Genomic DNA, 20477 nt, shown 5'->3' with positions numbered 1-20477 from the left:
TGCACCAAGGTCACGAGTGTTACCTGATAAAAGTCGTCTTTCCTGTCGAGTACTGACCCATTACCAGCACTATCGGCTTGTTGTCGAAGTCTGCATCTTCGTAGCTCGGAGAATGGAAGTGATGGAAGGAGTAGTACTTCTCGATCGGCAGCAGCCGTTTGTAGTAAAGATTCCTCAGCTCTTCTGTCACCGTGTGGACACCCCTGAGTGCGTCGGGATCCCCTCGAAGTCTCCTAATGGACATCCTGAAGACTCGCTCTCGTCAAGTTCTTTCTTCGGAATGAAAGCACCAAACCGAAGGATGGGAGAATGTGCTCCAAAGAAATTGTCAGATCGCCACTGCTGGCTGCTCCATCGTGCGGCGTGACATTCGGAGGGTGGAGAGGGTGTAACCAGAGACTCCAGCTGCACCTCGCGCAAAGCGCGGACAAGGGTGGAGTGCGCTTTTTTGCTGCTGCGTGGGGACAATCTTGGCAGATTGCGTGGACATTTTGCATTCCAAAGAATGATTAGGGATAGTTCAATGTGCATTCGTCTTTGCCTGAAACTTGCGTGTCTGTTTTCACAACTTTTAATCATTATTTGCTTAAAAATCATCCCGGCTTTAATTTAAACGTGCAATTTGAAAATGACTGATGAAATAGATTCTATCCCAGAGCCTACCCGGACTGACTCTGGCCAAGAGGCGGGGTACACCCTGAAATGGTCGCCAGCCAATTGTAGGGCACACACAAACAAACATTTGCACTCACAATCACACTTCCACCCACATTTTTTTTCCAATCAACCTGCCACGCATGTTTTTGGAATGTGGGAGGGAACTGAAGTACCTAGAGAAAACCCACACTGACATTGGGAAAACACACAAACTTCACACAGGTGGCACCAGATTTGAACCCCAGTCCTCAGAACTGTGAGGCAGATGTGCTCACCACTGATTCACTGTGCCACCCTTCTCTTCTTCCCCCCATTTTTATTGTTCTTTGGATTGCAAACGTCTGACAGGAACTTTTATCAAGTAGATCAAAGCTTTTTTGCATTGACTGTTTCATGAAAACAAAAATAACATAAATCTGATGTGAGCATTAAATCAGACCCACATTCAATAAACTACAAGTAAGACAAATGAACACAACTCATGTTATGTTCATCCTGACGGCATGGTGGATCAGGTGGAAAGCGTTGGCCTCACAGTTGTGAGCTCCCGGGTTCGATCCCGGGCCTACCTGTGTGGAGTTTGCATGTTCTCCCCATGCCTGCGTGGGTTTTCTCCGGGCACTCCAGTTTGCTCCCACATTCCAAAAACATGCAACATTAATTGGACACTTCAAAATTGCTCCTAGGTGTGACTGCGGATGTTCATTTCAATGTGCCCTGCGATTGGCTGGCAACCAGTTCAGGGTGTCTCCTGCCTCCTGCCCGTTGACAGCTGGAATAGGCTCCTGCATTCCCTGCGACACTTGTGAGGATAAGCGGCTAAGAAAATGGATGGATGTTCATTCTAACTGTTCATGAGCAATGAGCATTAATGTCTTAATTTCATGGCGCAATGCATGATGGGAGCTCTTTGTGACATCAACCAATATCCCAGTTTGGAGTGGAACTGTAGTTAATTACTGTATGTACTGTGGCACTTTAAAGTATACTACAACTGTATGGCATGTGGTAAAAAAAAAAAAAATTACAGGAATATCTAACACTATTTTAATAAAAGTACAAATCGGCGTATCGTCACCAAAAATAACTTTGGTAGTACAAGTCAAAGTCACTTTTTAGAACATTATTTGTGTAAACATCTTAGATTATCTGAGGTTTGCTGTACTTATGTATCAAAAGTAATCTGATATCAAATGCACTCATATTGTACGTATTTTTCCAATTTTTTTTAAGGAGTGAACAAGTGAGACAGACAGAGTACTGATGACTTCTTGATTCCCTGGCTCTCATTTCCACGACCTGCTTGTTGTCATATACATTACTCCTACCACATCAGGCAGAACTATCCTTCCGCTTTGTGCTTTGCGGTTCAGGCATTACATCCACTAACATTTGATTGGGATTAAATTTTGCAGAAATGAAGATGCTTAGGAGTAAAAGTAAGCATTTTATTTGAGAAATGGAGAGGAATAACAGAGAACGTTGCCAGAAATGTACACAATGGATTCAGGTACAATACATGAAAATTCCACACAAGTGCAGTAACACAGTATTTGAACAACATAACATTAAAGTGTATGGAATGTCTAATTTCCAACACAAATTATCTTATCTAGACGAAAATATATCTTTAACTGTTCCATAAAATGCATATCCTGTTCGATGTTTTTACCCCAAAATGCAAGATTTTATGAATTAAAGTCTGCTAACTTTGACCTAGTTTCTCTTACCTGCAAAACAACTCATTTCACGGGCGGACCTCTGACGTCAAAATCTGAATTCGAACATGTGTCAAATTGATAACCTTTAACGCCTTCATAAAGCTCGTATTCCTCACCATCTTCGTGGCACCCTTCAGAATTGTGTTCATCGCTCGAATTATCGGAAAATTCAATGTCCTATGGGATCTATGTTGTTGTCAACGTCCTATGTCACTCCCCTGATCGGCTTTCTCCGCCACGTTTCCATCCTTTTCCGGCGAATACAGCAATGTGCGATCATTTGTTGCACATATTTGAAAAGTAAAAACTCTATTTTATTAGCAAAAAGGTGCATTGCGGTCCTTCCATTCCTTTTAAAATAGCTAAACTGTTAGGTAGGGGTTGCACCAAAATGTTACAAAAAAAAAAACAAACCCCAAAGCAACTCTTTGGTTGGGTAACAGCATCGTGAGATGATCCATGACCTGAGGTTTGAGCTTGTTTTTTTTTTTCCCGCCTCCTTAGCTTGTCCCAGGTGGACGCACGGCCCTGGCTGTTCGCAGGAATGTGACTGTGTTCGAGAACATTCCACTGGCTGCGACCCGAAGATGGGGAGCTGCGTCTGTCGGCCCGCTTACCACGGCTCACGGTGCGAGAAAGGTATTATCCACTCACAGGAACCCCTTCCTCCCCCAATGCATTTAGATTGTTTGGCCGCAGAAGCAACATCCGCCATGCCTGCTTCTACATGGTCACAGGTCGACTGCCTGAAATCCGACACATTAGTTTATCACCCTTTCATTGTCAAGTGTCCAAAAAGATCCACTACTTACGGAATTCTTGCAGCTCAAAGACAAAGAAACCATTGTTACCGAGTCGTTGCTCTGAAATTTATTGTTTTGTAAAGTTATTATTGCTCTTGCTTCCTGCACTCCTGTTTAACTGTACGCGTCTGTGCGCCCTCATGTAGAATGTGAGCCGGGCTCTTTTAGTCTAGGCTGTGAGCAGGGATGTGACTGCCCGGATAAAGGGTCATGTGACCCCAAGACCGGAGAGTGCAGCCAGCGATGTCCTGCGGGTCTTCATGGGGAGAGTTGTCAACTGGGTGAGACAAACTTAATCATATTTTGCCCTTCAAAGAAAGTTGGCTCACATAATTATAACATAAACTCTGTTTTGGTTTTTGCTTTGGCCATTTTGATTGATTTATAAACCCAGGAGACTTTTTGAAGCGGGTTCTTCACATTACAGCGCCCCCGAGTGGTGTTAATTCACAATCGAGGCCTCACTCGTATCGAACCTTTCCTTTCTTGAATTCTGTATGAATCTGTACTCTTTAAGTATTAGTAGCATTATTAGGTCAGACTGATGATGGTGATAAATGGACTATTTTGACCGTGCATGTGTCTTGAGAAAAAGATTTGGGAAGTGAACTCATCATCATCATCATCTGATTTTTAAATCTTGAATGTTCAGAAAAGGACGTCATAGTATTGAGGTGTACGTTTCCTGTTGAGTACAGTCTGTCCACAACAATCATTCAAATCCTTAAAATAGTTAAATTTAAGAATACTTTGGTAGTCTTTATGATCTAAAGTGGTTTACTGGTTGCAGCAAAGTCGTGATTATGTAGTATGGTTAAATAAATCTCCATCCTTAGCCATTACTGACATTCTAACACCCCATGTGAGTATTTATTTTTAATTTTGACTTTTACTTGTGCAGCGTGTGAATCTGGTTCGTGGGGTCCAGGATGCATCAATAAATGCCAGTGCCAAAACAACTCGCTGGGCTGCGAGCCTCTCACCGGTGACTGTAACTGTGAGCGCGGCTACACTGGACACGAATGTGAAAAAAGTATGTTTTTGTAAAATATTTTAAAAAATTGGTCATTATTGCATGCCTGAGCGTATTAACACCTTTACGTAGTTTACATTTTCTGCTATTCACGGAATATGTGGATGACACTTATGAATAATAAATTGTGGTTAAAAAAAAAAAAGCAATTACATGTCATCAATAGTGATGTTTATGTTAGCCATTGGCGGCCATGACTGACAAGGTCCCTACAAAATAGTTCTATATTTGCAGCATAGTTGTTTAAGGCCCCATATCTATCTATCTAATTTTCCTACACAAGCATCTTTTTGTGTTTCAACAGTACAGTACAGCGTGCGGTATACAGTATATATTTTTAATTCCAGCAGAGGACGCTGCAGCATCAGTTTTCTGGTTTCACGCCTTAAATGGAAATAAGAAAACACCCCGTCCATGTCACGTCAGAAGCAAAACTGTTTGAAAGCCCCCACAAATTCCGTAATGGGATGCGTACGATACCCTCGACTTTAAATAGGATTCAGAATTTGTATTGGATTAAATTGAGCCTGTCAAAGTGTTTTAATAATCGGGTAGTGCTGTTCAAACAATGTTTGTTTTTTTTTTGGACCAAGTAGTAAGATTTATTGCAACCCCCCTCCCCTCAGGCGGAGGTGTTCAATTTCTCAGTGTGTTGGGCCTCTCCCTTCAGGAGAAATCAGAAAAAGGCCAGATCGCATTTGGTATTTTCGTTCCTGCAATCAAAGTAGAAAGATAGGGACGGACTTGCCTTTCGGTGGGATATTTTAGTCCACACAAATGATAACATAATGATATTCATGGCAAAGGCTGTAAAAGCGTGTTACTATAGCAGAAACATTGTTTCACTGAGCGTTTATGGGGTCCTGGGACAGCTTAATTTTTTTTTTTTTTTTTTTTAAACAGTTGTAGCAGACTATTATGTTGACGGTGGCCTTAACTGCTGCTTCCTTTTTGCAAATTTGATTTCCAACTAAAAATAATTTGTAAATCTGGGAAAAAAAAACCCCATCCCTGTTGCTCAATTGTCATGAGAGATTGTGTACTGTCTACCCTTAAATGGCACCGGGAAGTTGGAGTCTGTTCTCTGTGTCAGTTCTATTTCTGTGGTCTCTGCTTTCCGACTGTGTGGTCCTGTATGGACCTGCTTTATGGGCTGACAGCACCTTTTTTTTTTTTTTTTTTTTTTTACATGAGCAGGGATCTGGAAATAATCCTCCCGTCTTAAAGAGCTCATTTAGTGCAGAGATGGAGCCTTTCAATGATGACACGGTGTGTGCGGTAGTAGTTGTGGACCAATTCCTCTGTGCCTACCTATAAACTCAGAGAGGAAGTGGGACGCTTTTAAACTGATGCGTAATTCATGTCGGCACGGTGACCGACTGCTTAGCACGTGTGCCTCACAGTTCTAAGGACCCGGGTTCAAATCCGGCCTTGCCTGTCTGGAGTTTGCGTGTTCGCCCCCGTGGCTGGGTGGGTTTTCTCTGGGTACTCTGGGTTCCCCCCACATTCCAACAAAATCCACGATAGGTTAATGGGTTAGAATGTGGGGAGAAGGCACACAAGTGAGGAAGGATTTGAACCTGGGTCCTCAGAACTGGGAGCCGGACGTGCTAACAAACCACACACACACCCTGTGGTACCGGATTCAGTGGCATTTCACTTAAAATACTTAAGGTGAAAGCTTCACTAATTGTTAATAATGAAAAAAAATATTTTATTGTGGGTGGCACGGTGGATCAGCTGGTAAATCGTTGGCCTCACAGTTCTGATGCCCCAGGTTCGATCACGGCCCCGCCTGTGTAGAGTTTGCATGTTCTCCCCGTCCCTGCGTGGGTTTCCTCTCTGGTTTCCTCCCACATCCCAAAAACATGCAACATTAATTGGACACTCTAAATTGGCTCGAGGTGTGATTGTGGGTGTGGTTGTTTGTCACGATGTGCCCTGCGATTGGCCGGCAACCAGTTCAGGGTGTACCCCGCCTCCTGCCCGTTGACAGATGAGATAGGCTCCAGCGCTCCCCGCGACCCTTGTGAGGATAAGCGGCTAAGAAAATGGATGGATGGATATTTTATTGTCGCACCATGTGGATTGAAAGAACAAAGCCATTTTTATCATATACTAAAACAATAGTGCACAGTTGTTTTTCCATTAGTGTGCATACCTACATTATTTTTGTGTAAAAAAAAAAAAAAAAAGTGATTCCAGTTGTAAAAAAAATATTTGAAGAGCCATTCTAGTGTTGAAAGGGCCGCCCGGCTCTTTTCAGTGAGCCAATCCAAAAGAGACGGTTCTCTAAAAAGAGGCGGAATTACCATCACTTTAACAAGTACCAGCAGACTAAGAGTAGGCTTCTGCAGTAAATATGAAAACTGCCCCCAACCCCGCTGCTGGTATAAATAAACCATAAACCCAACATTTGAAAATAATGATCCTGTTTGAGCATATTGAGGGGATTGGACTGATGCAGTACTTTGGTGAAGGGCAGCATCGAAATTGTATCGGATCATTTTTTAGTTATCGTACTTCAAGTTCAATCAATGCATTTTTTAGGCAACAAAAGCATCAGTACAGCAGAACGACTTCTGACCATGTGCAAATACTGTATATCCACCACGACTATTTTTAACGCAATCATTTTTTCGTTTTGGATTGAGAAGTACAGTATTATTTGAATCTAAAAAAGCATTTTAAAAGTACTGGCCCAAAAAAATTGACCTGATCCTAAAATTCAACCGTAATAATCCCCACACAATAAGAAGTACTTTTTCAAACAATGTTGGCATAAAGCTCAGTTATGTTGGCGGCATCCTGCAGATGCTGGCCAAGATGTCATGCTGTCGGTGTGGGGGCACAAAGATGGGCGCGCCTGCGCACTTTGCTCACGACGAGGCTGCGGGTTGCGCAGCGTCACCAGGAGGATGAAATGATGTCAAAGCTGAAGGGAGGGAACACCCCGGGGTATACCAAACCACCAAAATGCCACATTTCTGGTGTGCCCCAATTTGCGGCTTCCCGTGGTTGCATGATCCACTGCTTCCCTTACGGAGAGAAGAGGTCTATGGAAGAACTGCTCAATGCTGAGATAATTGGGTCGGATGGGATCCAAAACCACCTCTGGTCTCAATCCCCATTTGTTTTGGAAGAAAATTGTACAGTACACCAGTCACCGATGGTGTAGTGGTACACTTGCCTGACTTTGGGACAGCCAGCGTGGGTTCATTTCCCGCTCAAAGTCGGGTTTTATAGGATCCCTGCGACTGACTGGTGATCATTTCAGGGTGTGGTCCGCCTCTCGCCCAAAGTCAGCTGTGGTAGGCTCCCGTGACCCTAACTGGGATTAGTAGGATTGAAAATGGATGGATGGATGAAAAACTATACATACATAGGAGGTCCCAAATTTCTAACCTATTTTAAGATCTTATTGTTTACACATATTTAGTCATAAAAAAAAAAAAAAAAAACTGGAAAAAATACTGTATTTAGAATTGAGGTGGCACGGTGGAACAATTGGTTAGAGGATCGGCCTCACAGTTCTGAGGACCGGGGTTCAATCCCCGGACCCGCCTGTGTGGAGTTTGCATGTTCTCGCTATGTGGGTTTTCTCCGGGCACTTCGGTTTCCTCCCACACTCCTACAATATGCATTCATTGGAGACTTAAATTGCCAAAAGGTATGATTGTGAGTATTGTCTGTCTCCATGTGCCCTGCGATTGGCTGGCAACCAGTTCAAGGTATAATTGCCTCATACCCAATGACAGCTAGGATGGGCTCCAGGGATCCAGGACTCCTGTGACCCATGTGAGGATAAACGGCTCAGAAAATGGATGGCTAAACTAAGCAATTAATGCTGCATTTGCACCTATATCTAATCAATCCAAGTTAAATTCTGTTGATGGTGAAATTGATCAATGAACAAAATTCAATTCCGTGGAACCCATTTTTTCTTTTCATTTGACAACTATATGAGAAATCCAAAATATCCAATAAACTATTGCAATTGCCAGCTGTAGACGACAACAATCTATCCATCCATCAATTTTCTTAGCCACTTATCCTCACTAGGGTCGCGGGGAGTGCTGGAGGCTTTCCCAGCTGTCAACGGGCAGGAGGCGGGGTACACCCTAAACCGGTTGCCAGCCAATCGCAGGGCACATAGAGACAAACACCCATTAGCACTCGCAATCACACCTAAGGCCAATTTAGAGTGTTCAATAAATGTTGCATGTTTTTGGGATGTGGGAGGAAACTGGAGTGCCTGGAGAAAACCCACCCAGGCACAGGGAGAACATGCAAAGTCCAGATTGAACCCGGGACCTCAGAACTGTGAGGCCAATGCTTTACCAGGTGAACCACCGTGCCGCTAGACCAGTGATTCCCAAACAGTGTGCCGGGGTACATTAGTGTGCTGTGAGCGCTCTTCAGGTGTGCCGTGGGAAGTGGGAATCAAATTTTATGTAATTGCTAATATATATAGAAAAAAATGTATTTTTATTCATCGATTTATGCCAGTGAGGCACAATGACAGACAGAACAAAAAAATCGTTTTCTATTAGATGGCAGGAAGTACGTACAGTAATTAATCGATCCATTTTTGGTGACATTTACTTTTGTTGGTGTGCTGTGGGATTTTTCAATTGTAAAATATGTGCCTTGGCTCTATAAAGCTTGGAAATCACTGCGCTAGACTACAACAATATATTTTAAAATGTATTTTGAAAGGATGCTGTATGTGCAGGCCTTGCATCTATAAGAAACAATGAAAACGTCTAAATGAGCAACAAAAGTGATACCAATTTGGAGATCTCAAAAACCGCCACAACTATACGCAAATCTCATCTGCAGCAGAAGTATTCGTGATACAAGCGACACAGTAGTGGGTTGGCTCTGGATGGGAGGCCTAAACGTAGCCCGTGTTGTCCAACTACTGTACACTCTTGAACAATTCTTCTTTCTCTCGGTCAAACAATGAGAAACAGACGCTTCCAGCAAGCCGCAGACTGTCACGTCGGTGCAAGCGGGCGCAGTAACCTGGTTCTGTTTAGTTGTGCGTTGGCGGGGCCTGCGGACTCAGCAGGTGCTGGAATTACGGTCTCTCCTACCACAAAAAGGGGAACGGCCTCCGAGCTGCTGCCGACTTTGATGTGCCCCAGATCCACCACACGTGCGCGGCATAAACTCACTTAATGAACGCAGATGCTCGATAAATGAATGCTGCAATTTGATATCGGTGGTCGGGCATTGAAGACAAGTAGAGGAAGAAAAAGGGAATGATAGATTTTTTTGTTTATTTGTTTTTTTGTTGAGACATTCCCAGTTCTAACCTTTGTGATGTTTAATCTCGCCTGCCCGGACGGCTTTTACGGTCTCGACTGCGGCCAGATGTGCGAGTGCCAGAATCGTGCCCGCTGCCGCCACATCACAGGAGGCTGCCAGCGCACCGCTGGCTGGGCAGGAGCTCACTGCATTCTGGGTAATGGAAGCCACATCATTAAAATAGGGCGTGAGGGAGGTCCTCGGTGCTGAACATCCTCTCCTTAAACACGGCTAAGGATGTGTTTGGGAGCAATTATCCCGAGAATGAGACACAAGCAAATAGCTTTTTTTCAGTGGCTGGGTGAGTTTAGAGAAAGGAGGCACGCACCCTGGACCAGACACGGCTTCACTGGCTCTGACCAAGTATAGTGATGAACAAACAAATAACTCAAGGCTATTTTTGTTCATATCAAGTTATTTGTTAAAAGGAAAAAAAATAGACATACACACACGCACACATACAAAAAGTGTTGTATTGCGGTCATCAGTGAGTCAGGTATTTGAAATATAGTTTTTATTGAAGTTTTGCCATGGAACAGTCATTCACGTGGATTGAATACACGCATTACCCTATTTTCTGCACTATACGGCGCACCTAAAAGCCTTTAAATTTTCTATAAAGTGATAGTGCGCCTTATAATCAGGTGCACCTTGTATATGGATCGATATTGAGCCTTTAGTGCAGCTTCATCTAATGGATTCATAACGTAACCCCAGCCTCTACTGTAGCATCTAGTCTATGCGCCTTATAATGCGGTGCGCCTTATATATGAAAAAAAGTTTTAAAATAGGCCATTCATTGAAGGTGCACCTTATAATGCAGTGCGCCTTATAGTGCGGAAAATACGGTAATTGTTAGTGTTTCAAATACTCCACAGAAAACAATGATTGAACATGCCATTTACTCATTTATTTCATTTATAATGGCCGCCAATCAATAAATATTGACCCCCTGTCAGCCACCCAAATCGATTGATTCCATAATCAACCAATCCATCCATCAATCAAATGTATATAACACTTTTCAAACTTGCGAAAAATGCAAGTCAATCAGAGATAAAAATGAGAAAATACAAAAACGTAGTACAATAAATACAAACAAGTAGAAAAATTAATACGTCGGAAATCAGTTACAAACGAGTAGATAAATGATTAAATAAGTAGGAAATCAGTTCAATGTTGAATAAAGATTAAATAATGATCATGCTGCAGTTGTCATTGACAACTAAATGAACTTTAGGTCTCGTAGTAAGAAAACATTACAATTACTACAATAATCTGGAAATCCCTTTTGGACTGATAATGTGTATATTGTGCAATTAAAAACAGTGTGTACGGAAGACAGATACTCACTCATTCACACACACACACACACACACACACACACACACACCACACACACACACACACACACACACCACACACACACACACACACTTCGTAGCACAAAGTCAGTTCCCTGCTTTAATTATGGCCAAATGATATCTCTTTTCGAACTGAGTACCGTAATTTCCGGCCTACAAGCCGTGACTTTTTTTTTTCCCCACACGCTTTCAACCCTGCGTTTTATGCGATGATGCGGCAAATTTATGCATTTTTTTTCTAACGGCCGCAAGGGGGCACTTGAGCGGAAAAGATAAGAATGAGACCGGTGGAATATATGTGCTGAGGAAGTGAGTTTTACCGGCCCCATTAGTGCTGCGCTAGCGTTAGTGGTGTGCTAGCATGTTGCTGTTTTGTTACTGGCGTGTCCCAGGCATATTTACCGGTAAGTTCTATTTTAATCGGACCAGTTAGTATTAGCATTAGCGCTAGTGTTAAACTCTTTCTGTGTTCCGTCTTTGTAAATATCTTGTATTTCAATGTGGGTTTCAATGTGGGTACTTGCGGCTTTTGCACAGCTGCGGCGTATGTATGTACCAAATGGTATTTCCTTTACAAATGTACTCTGTTAGGCTTGTAACCTGGTGCGCTCTCGAGGCCGTGAATTACGCTACATTGGAAGGACTTTTTTTTTTCCCCCCGCTGTGGAGCCAGCGTGAGTGTGCTCGCACATCACCCGTTAGTTAGTGTTGTCTTTGTCATGTAGAATCTGTTGGCATTGTACAATTGCGCTTTTTATGGCTGGGATGATAAAACCTTCTCTCTCAGGTACAAGCATAAAATAATCGTGACGAATCGTGCTTGCATTCTGTTCGTAAACGAGCGCGTCTGTTTTGTCTTGAAGCTTGTTCCGGCGGACTATTTGGTGAGGCCTGCGAGCAGAAGTGTGACTGCGCCCACAGCCGGAGTTGCCACCATGTGACGGGCCACTGTCAATGCCAGCCCGGTTGGACCGGAGCCAAATGTGACAAACGTAAGTACGGAAAACGCAGAGCGAATCCCACATAAATGAAGACGCATTTAGTGAGGCGTCAACTGGGTGATTGCGTGCGAGTGACCTCTCTTAGTTACATTACTTTACTATGCAAGGTTTCACCGTGTGGTCCGTAGCATTTACGTAGCAGCACCCCCAGCACCAGTTCAGCTCCTTTCCTTTCCTCACACACTCCCCAGACATCTGATAAATGTTACACACCAGTTGCCAAGTAAAACAGAAGGCATTGTTTTTGTCTCCTCGGCAGCGGATAAGAGCTTTTGGAAGGCAGACATGCATAATGACAGCTCCGTAATTGCCTCTTTAGTCTGGAGTCTTTTCTTATCTGTTCCCCACGCTGCCTGCTGCTGCCCGACTGGCGATCTCACCCGCAAACGTGTTTGGTTCACAGAATTGTGCACTATGACTGATGGTCGGAGGATTGCGTTCATTCTGGTTACAAGCACAAATGCATCCATGTGGAGAAAGGGGGGTCAAGGGGGGCGGGGGGTGAGTGTGTGAAAAAATGTTCCCCATCTGGGTTTGGGCACCAGAGAATGTTGATGAGTTTTATGACGAGTTGAAAGTCCGCGTAGGGTCACGCGGTACAGTCCGCCAGGAAAGGGAGACGCCGATGAAGTTGGGCCATACGTTGTCAAATGTAAACGAAAACAGAATATAATATTTGCAAAGCTTTTCCAACATCGATTGATGAGCACTGATGTTGAGGTTGAATGTTTTGTTTTGATTTGATTTGTTGTATGTGCATCTGCGCTGGACCTTAAGAAAATGCAACAAAGGTGGGGCAACTTATGTAGTAGCACAGTCTGCAAGTCTTTCAAGCTACACGCGACTTCTGAATTTTTATGCTGCCCAACGTATCTTCAAAAATGTCACTTACTTTTTATTACTTGTTTGCCCTGCAGAGGTACGTCTACAGAATATAAGTTGCACTGTTGTAGAAAATGTCTAAATACCCCTCTTCAAATCACAGGTTATCGTGGTATAAAAGAAGAGAAACTGCAATTAATCATATTAAAACATTTTACAACATTAATGTAAATAAGCCTCGCAACTATTATTGACTAGTAGTCTTGCTCAGACGCGGCCTCAAGTATGAAGTCACAACCTTCAAGTCGTTTAGATTTTTTGAAGACCAAGTCAAGTCCCCCCGCGCCCCCCAATTTTGCAGCTCCCTCAGGAGGCCATGAACCCATTGGCATTTGCTTATATTTACCTCATTGGTCGAGCCGGCTCTTTACAGTGTGTAGACATTTTGTATGGTGTAATGCAGGGGTGTCAAACTCATTTTTGTCGCGGGCCACATTATACTTACAGTTTCCCCCAAAGGCCATTATGGCTGTGATAAAAATCTTTAACCGCCTTATTGTATTTACACATGAAATTTATGAACTAGTTTTGGAATCAGAAATCAAGGATAATGGGTTTCAACTACTGTTGTTTGGTAACACAAAAATGCTTGTAATAGCTTAACGTTATCATTTATGATTTGACAATTTGAAATTTTGGTACAGATTTGAACAAAAAAATAATGGAAGCTAATACAAATGATTTGCCTCCGCGGGCCACATAAAATAACGCAGCAAGCCAGATCTGGCCCCCGGGCCTTGAGTTTGACACCTGTGGTGTAATGAATGCGAAAAAAAAGTTTTCATTTTAAATAGTAATTCTGTTTCGCTTGCGTCTTTGCTAAATCATGACATGCAGCATTTTTGTTCTTTTATGCTAGCTTGTCCCGCTGGCACGTTTGGGAGCAACTGTAGTCAGCTCTGTCAGTGTTCAGGAGACCATGTGCAGTGCCATCCAGATACGGGGAACTGTACTTGCTTACCCGGTTACTATGGGAGAGGCTGTGCGGCACGTGAGTACACTTATTGAAGAATGAAATATCATGCTCAAGGATTTCTCAGCTTTATATGTCCAGGCATTGGGAGACTCAAACCTAGGGCCTTTCGGTCACAGGTCACATTTTTCACCGTCCATTTGACTGACCTCATTTTGCATTAGTCAACATGTACACCACACCCATCTTGATATATTTGCTTCCATGTATTTTTGGGGGATATATCTCTTTAGGATGTCGCCCAGGATCTTATGGACCAAACTGCAAGTCTCGATGCAGTTGTGTCAACGGTGGTCGCTGCGATTTCAGGACGGGGGCTTGCTACTGTCCTCTAGGTTTCATTGGAGCAGACTGCAGTTCACGTACGTTTGTCACCTTAATACCTTCCTTTCGTGGCTTTAACTAACCTTCCAAGCATCCTCATAAGTGGTGAACTATTTTGTAGTGGAGCCGAGGAGTATTAGCGCAGCAAGGGTGTACCCTGAGAGGTGCGCCTGGTGGAGTGAGAATTTGGTCTGAGAAAGTCCCTCTGTACTTATGCCTTCTGAGCCCATGTTTAACTTTTGGTGGAGCTGGTCTCTTGTGATGTTGGTGAATTTCATTTGATTGACAGCTGACGTGGTGGTATTACATTCATAAATATCTGAACAGCGTGCATCGAAAGACCTGAATCATTGCAGGAATTCATTCATTAAATGTATTATAAATCATATTATTTTGGTGGGTGGGGGTAATCATCCTACTGCCGAATAGTTATGGACGGCACACGCCCAGGAACAATCAGAGTTGGGTCGGTCTCCAAGTATGCACTTCGCGGTGTGACAGTCTGAGCGCTCCTGGTACTGAAAAGTCTTTGTGATTAATGCGCATGCGCCTATATTTCGTAAATACCCGGCCAGTCTGAAACATCCCCATCCATGCTTCTTCAACATGTGCCATTCGACAACTTGTCGCCGAGCGCTCATGTTCGTTACGGATGTCTCAGAAAGACGAACACAGCGAACGTACATTTATGTTTATATCTTTTTATCAACTTTTGTTTTAAGGGTACGTTAGGGTTAGGTTATAACATATGTTAGCTCCCTCTACGTAGAACAATGGGAACTATGAGACCGGGGGATTTCCCAGTAAGCATCTGCTGCATACCCATAGTTCCCCTGTTAGTAACACATGCGCATTCATCACAAGAAGACTTTTCAGCACGGGGGAGCGCTCAGACCGTCTCACTGGTGCAGATTTGTGATATCCACCCCAGCCAACTTTTTACTATCCAGTTAAATTATCTGCTTGCAGTTTCTTAAAAAGTAGTTTGCACACGTTTATTTACAGGACTCGAGCAAAATCAGGTTCTTTTTAGCCATGTCACTGGATTTAAAGGGAATGAGAGGAGCTGGTTTGATTGGGCAGAACTGAAGTTGGCTGTTAACACAGTCAGATCAACATCCCGCATCCCTCTTAAGTGTGCTTTGGTAAACCACAAAGGACAGGTGGAGGGGTGGTTTACCATGTCTACGGAATATAACCTGAGTACCCCAATCACAGAGAACCTGCCAACTCAAAGATAAAGCATAGAAGAAACTTAGAACATTTCTGCCCTTTTCTAATAAATAGTTGGGGGATGATGACTCCACTGACTAAGTCCACGTTTTCGTCCTGCAGAATGCCCGAGTGGATACTACGGCAAAGACTGCGCTCAACTTTGTTCTTGTGGGGAAGGCGGGCAGTGCCATCCAACAAATGGAAGATGCATTTGTGCAGCAGGGACAATGGGAGAATCCTGCCAAGGTACTCAAATGCATCACTGATGACAAAACAGTCTTTTGTTTTCATCATGACTTCGCTTGCTATCTTTTTTTGTACTTCTACCTAATTAAAAGTTAAAAAAAAACGAGAGTGTACATGACTTTATATTAAAATAATGGTGTATATCGTAATGAGACAAATCAGTGTATAGACCTAAGAGGGAGCTGACTTAGTTACATTTTCCAAATAAAACTGTTCTTAGCCTGTGAGTTTACCTCACGACACATTGCTCTCGCGTAGGATTTATGTTGAGCCTTGAACTCTGATATTTTATCAGTTTCTTGAGTAAACATGCACTCAAAGTAACACATTGTAGTGTTGAGCCTCTAATGGTCTCAGACGGCTTTCCTGGGAAACAGAAGCCAATTTGGTTTATCAGCATTTGAGCAATTGTGAGGGGGTTTCCAGCCCATGATGCACACAGTACTCGCTTCTTTATACCCTTACACGTACTCTGTGTGTATTCACCAAGTCTTAAATGTTTACAAAGATCTATAAGTAGCTCGTTTTCTGTGTTCCATGTCACTGGATTTGGCAAGGACAGAAAATAAATACACAGGGAAATCAAAGGCATCTTGCTTGTTGTTTTCCAAAACTAAATTGGCCAGAGAAACATGATTATTCTTTATATCAGTTCCCAAATTGGACTACTTTGCCTGTCTCTAATGACCTGTTGATGAAATAAACATAAAGGGTTTGTCTCTGGGTCCTTGCAGTAGGACTCTTCGCTTGTCAGTACGTTGTTGCTTTTAGTCAGGTGGTCAACGCATAGAGCACACAGAACACGTAACGTCGGAACAGAATCGCACAGCACCTTTGGCTATTTTTAACTTAATTGTTCTGACACGTTTGTAATTACTACAGCAATGTTCCATCTTCTAAATCAGGGGTGTCCAGACTTTTTTTTACCCCAAGGTCTACTTTACAAGCAGCCAGGCTCTTGCGAGCTACCGACAACAGGGGGGGCGGGGGGGTGGGGGTGGTGGAATGATGATACCCCCAAAGCAATTCAATGTTAATGTTATGGTGCCTCCTATATTTAAAATAAAGAATTAGCTTTTTTTGTGGACTGTATTGTCTGTGCTTTTATCCTGGATGAGGCTGTGCCAAGGTGGAATTTTAAAATTACACACCATCTCATCCTGCACTTTCTACTTTTGACTTTCTCCGTTAATATCAAAAGTGAGCATAAGCAGCATGTCTAGCTCGTCTTTCCTCTACGTTGCCCAGACTGTGTTGCTAACTAGAGCAGCGGTGGTGGACGCTATCATTATAAAACACATTGAAGGGCTGCGTAAGTACTGTAACATTTGTAATTATGAGTGTACGTCTTTAAGAGTGGGGGTTGGAGGGCGGGTGTAAATGAAACTAGGAAAAAGAGCGTGGCAGAGCAGCGGTCGTTGTTAGCGAAAGTTCCGTGTGCTGCCTAAAAGAAACCAGTGGCTTCTTCTTTTCCTTTTTTACAGTACGTATGTGAATTGTGCCATTGGATGGAACAACCAGTCATCCCAGTCAATGAATCACATTGCAAAATGCCACAAACTGAATAGCTGTATGTTATACTTTCAATTTCCATTGGATTTTTTTTTTTTGCACGCAATGCAGAATATCTGTGAAGAGACTGCATCAGCGGTGCACAATTGCGCATGCGCGCATTTTAGAAGGAACTTTTTTTTTTTTTTTTCTCTTTGGCACACCGTCCCGAGATCGACCGAGACTAACTCGCGATGACCACCCCTGTTCTAAATGTTCTATTTTTTTGGGCGTCTTGTTCTGACTTATTTCACCGGTGTCCTGTTCGATTGCTCTGATGTGTTCGGCTTCTCCAGTTTGTCCCAGGGGGCGTTATGGCCTGCAGTGCCGACACGCGTGCAAATGTCAAAATGGTGCCCAGTGTGATCCTATCGACGGAAAGTGCAAATGTGGCCTTGGCTGGACCGGATTAGACTGCGATACAGGTTAAGTTCAATTTTACCTCACATTATGTTGTTTTTCTTGACTGATAGTACATAATTCTTCTCCGAACAGCTAACTAACTCAAAAGGCAAAGTAATCGCCTTTGGAGTGTTGATTGTCCATGAAATGTATGCACATGAATGCCACTAATGGTTTTGGTGATCCATTTTTGTGTAGCCTGTTCGCAGGAAAAATACGGTGTTAACTGTTCCCAAGACTGTCCTTGCCTCAATGCTGGGACATGCGACCGCTTTATTGGCACCTGCAACTGTACAGCTGGGTACTACGGCCACGCCTGTCAACATAGTATGCAAACACGCCTTTTTGTTTGTTTGGAAAATTTGTTTTTATTTCTAGTGGAACTATAAATGCTAATTTATGTTCCTAGGATGCCCTCTTGGATATTTTGGTGTGAATTGTGGCCTGACTTGCGATTGTAAGTCGGGGCAAACCTGCGATCACGTGACAGGACAATGTGTGTGCCCGCCAGGCTACGATGGGCCTCGCTGCCAAAACCGTGAGTAGTTATTTGAATCTTCAAAGAGGATTATAATATTTAAGTGATTCATATGCATCAATAAATAAAGGGATGCTCGGTGACTTGGAGCTGATTTGTAAAGCGCTGTCAGGGGCATGGCCAAGCCACTCCCATAGGCAGTGCTTCCAGTGAGGGGCATGGCCAAGCCACTGCCCTGTGGGCGGTACCACCTCTGACAGGTGTCACACAGCAGCGTTACATTTTGAACACAAATTGACCACGTATTTAAGTTGTGAATGTTTCATCGGCATTTGCCAGTTCGTTGCGTTTGCATTACCGCATCTTGGGATACTCCGCTACTGTGCGTGAATTCACAACTTTAGTGTAGAGCATTCCTTTGTCTCAGTAAGCCTGTGCCTCTTTAGTTTGATTACGTCTTCTCCATGTTTCCAAGTTTGCCTCGTGGTCATCAGACCTTGTGCACGTTTTTTGCATCTTGCCTGTTGCCTAGCGTTTTTGTGCTTCCACCTGTTTTGGACTGCCTATTTGTGTTCGACCTCCTTCTGGAATAAAACCACTCTTAATATGATGCCCTCACCTTGGAGTCCTGCATTTGTGTCTGCCCCCGCGCCGCATACTTGTGACAAGCCCTAAATCATGAGACTTTTAAAAGGAGTTCATTGGCCCACAGTTGACAAATACTGGCAACTTCCGCTAAATTTGAAAAAGTCAGACAATCATTATTTGGATACTTACAAAAATTATACAAACTAAATTGTATTCGAACTACAGCTTCCAATTTTTCTTGGCACTATTTTTAACACCCGACAGGCACTCGGTTAATAATGTTGATCGATGAAAGCATGAAAAGTTAAATCAGGTGCTTCACAACTGATGAACATAATGCATGTTGCAAGAAAACATTTTATATTCGTGACGGGAACGACCGTGAGCGTAATTGTGTCCGATATAGAACCGAGAAAAATTCAATAGCTAGTCAAATTTACCTGGACTTATGGAAATAATACACCCTACACCAACCATGACAAGAATTTCCTCTCTAATATTAGTGAACAGCATCTGCTGCTTTGTGCACGTGACAATATTCTTTTGCTCTGGGGTGACAGATGATAAATTAAGTTGAAACACAAACGATATCTAGTGTTGTGTACAAAACAAAGATTACTACTATCACTGTGGAGAGCACATATATCCCACTCAAAACATAAATACAGGACTGTACTGTGTATAAGATTCCACCGGGACTCCGAGTTGTGATGCTTCCATGGCACGGGCGCGATCCGAGCACGCATGACTAGAACAGGTCGAAAATGTTCTGTTGGGAGAGACGGACAAGCCTGAAGGAAGGCGAGAGTGCGGCGGGACTGCTTGTTTGATGACAGACGTGTGTTTCCCCACTGCGTAATGGATTCCTCTTCCATCCTCGCGCCCCGCACGCCTGCTCGCTCGGACGTCACGCACGGTGTGAGCGCTTGAGTCACAGCAGGAGGGACGACCGGCGCCGAAACCTTTCTGCCTCTACCTGCGGGGATGTTTTTCGGGTTTTGTAGATTCTACTACTACTTTACAGTGAAACCTCCAAATGGCATCTGTACTTGAAAGTTTGTCGACGTCCATTTTGCTGTTGCCCTCATAAAAAAACTTTTACTAAACAATGAATAAATTTGATAACAGACGTACAAGTATAAATATATATTAAGCATTGTTAATTTTATAGCATGAAAACAAAAACAAAAGCACTCAGTCGTGGAGCGTCACAGTCACCGTGTAAACTATCAGAAGTATTAAAGTTGACCAACGTAAATAATCACAAAATCTAAAGATAAAGCAAAACGCTGTGGGCATGCTGCACAAAGAGCACAATATCTTTTTGCACGACAGTATGCATGACCACGGTTCAAGCTCCAAAATGCTATGATTTTTTTTCAAGGCAATTTTCCCTCAATAATTTGGTAGAATTAGGAGGTCTGTTTTGTGAGTTAAGCATGTGTGGATAAAGAAATTCACTTTGGAAAAAAATTATCATTTCTTTATTTGACTTTGCTTCCCAGGGTGTGAGGTCGGCAAATTTGGCTCCAAATGTGAAAGGTCATGTGACTGTTCAGGTGACTCATGTGACCCGTCCACCGGACGTTGCCTCTGTTCCCCGGGCAGGACGGGGCTGAGGTGCGAAAAAGGTAGCGCTGCTTTGACTCCAGCACACATCCAGAAAAACCTTTTTTTTTCCCCTCTCAGTTTTCTCATCTTGTCGTCTTAGAGTGCAGCGGGGACCGATTCGGACCAGATTGCTCCCTGTCTTGCCAGTGCCCCCACGGGGCCCGCTGTGATGGGGTGACTGGACGCTGCGGTTGCCCACCCACCTGGCTTGGCCCCACCTGTGGTGAAGGTAGCACGCATGCCTTAATGTACACCCAGCATGGAGTCGGACTTGAGTCCATCTTGGTTTTACATCATCAACAACGAGCTCGGCAT

General features: G+C 43.4%; 2 protein-coding genes across 3 annotated transcripts in view; one reads left to right on the top strand and one right to left on the bottom strand.

Moving 5' to 3' along the window:
- The window catches only part of LOC133504370 (EH domain-containing protein 2-like), a 29725-nt gene that overhangs the window by 5241 nt on the left and 4007 nt on the right, over positions 1-20477 (bottom strand). Inside the window, exon 1 of one of the 2 annotated variants that reach the window (XM_061826551.1) lies at positions 24-2103. The exons of the other annotated variant lie outside the window; for it this stretch is intronic. Coding sequence (XP_061682535.1) covers positions 24-244 — 221 coding nt within the window. The 5' untranslated portion in view covers positions 245-2103. Of the gene's footprint in view, positions 1-23; positions 2104-20477 lie in introns of those variants that run through there. 2 annotated transcript variants of the gene reach the window in all.
- megf6 (multiple EGF like domains 6) overlaps positions 1-20477 on the top strand; it is a 45572-nt gene that overhangs the window by 24573 nt on the left and 522 nt on the right. Inside the window, exons 17-28 of the mRNA XM_061826559.1 lie at positions 2883-3017; positions 3328-3462; positions 4083-4214; positions 11755-11883; positions 13634-13765; positions 13981-14109; positions 15407-15532; positions 17380-17508; positions 17684-17812; positions 17895-18023; positions 20057-20182; positions 20263-20385. Of these exons, the coding sequence (XP_061682543.1) occupies positions 2883-3017; positions 3328-3462; positions 4083-4214; positions 11755-11883; positions 13634-13765; positions 13981-14109; positions 15407-15532; positions 17380-17508; positions 17684-17812; positions 17895-18023; positions 20057-20182; positions 20263-20385 (1554 nt within the window). The remainder of the gene's footprint in view (positions 1-2882; positions 3018-3327; positions 3463-4082; positions 4215-11754; positions 11884-13633; positions 13766-13980; positions 14110-15406; positions 15533-17379; positions 17509-17683; positions 17813-17894; positions 18024-20056; positions 20183-20262; positions 20386-20477) is intronic.

The sequence above is a fragment of the Syngnathoides biaculeatus genome, chromosome 8 (assembly GCF_019802595.1).
Source record: "Syngnathoides biaculeatus isolate LvHL_M chromosome 8, ASM1980259v1, whole genome shotgun sequence".
NCBI lineage: Eukaryota > Metazoa > Chordata > Actinopteri > Syngnathiformes > Syngnathidae > Syngnathoides > Syngnathoides biaculeatus.
The sequence above is the reverse complement of the archived record's forward strand: the minus strand, read 5'-3'. Positions and strand labels throughout refer to the sequence as shown.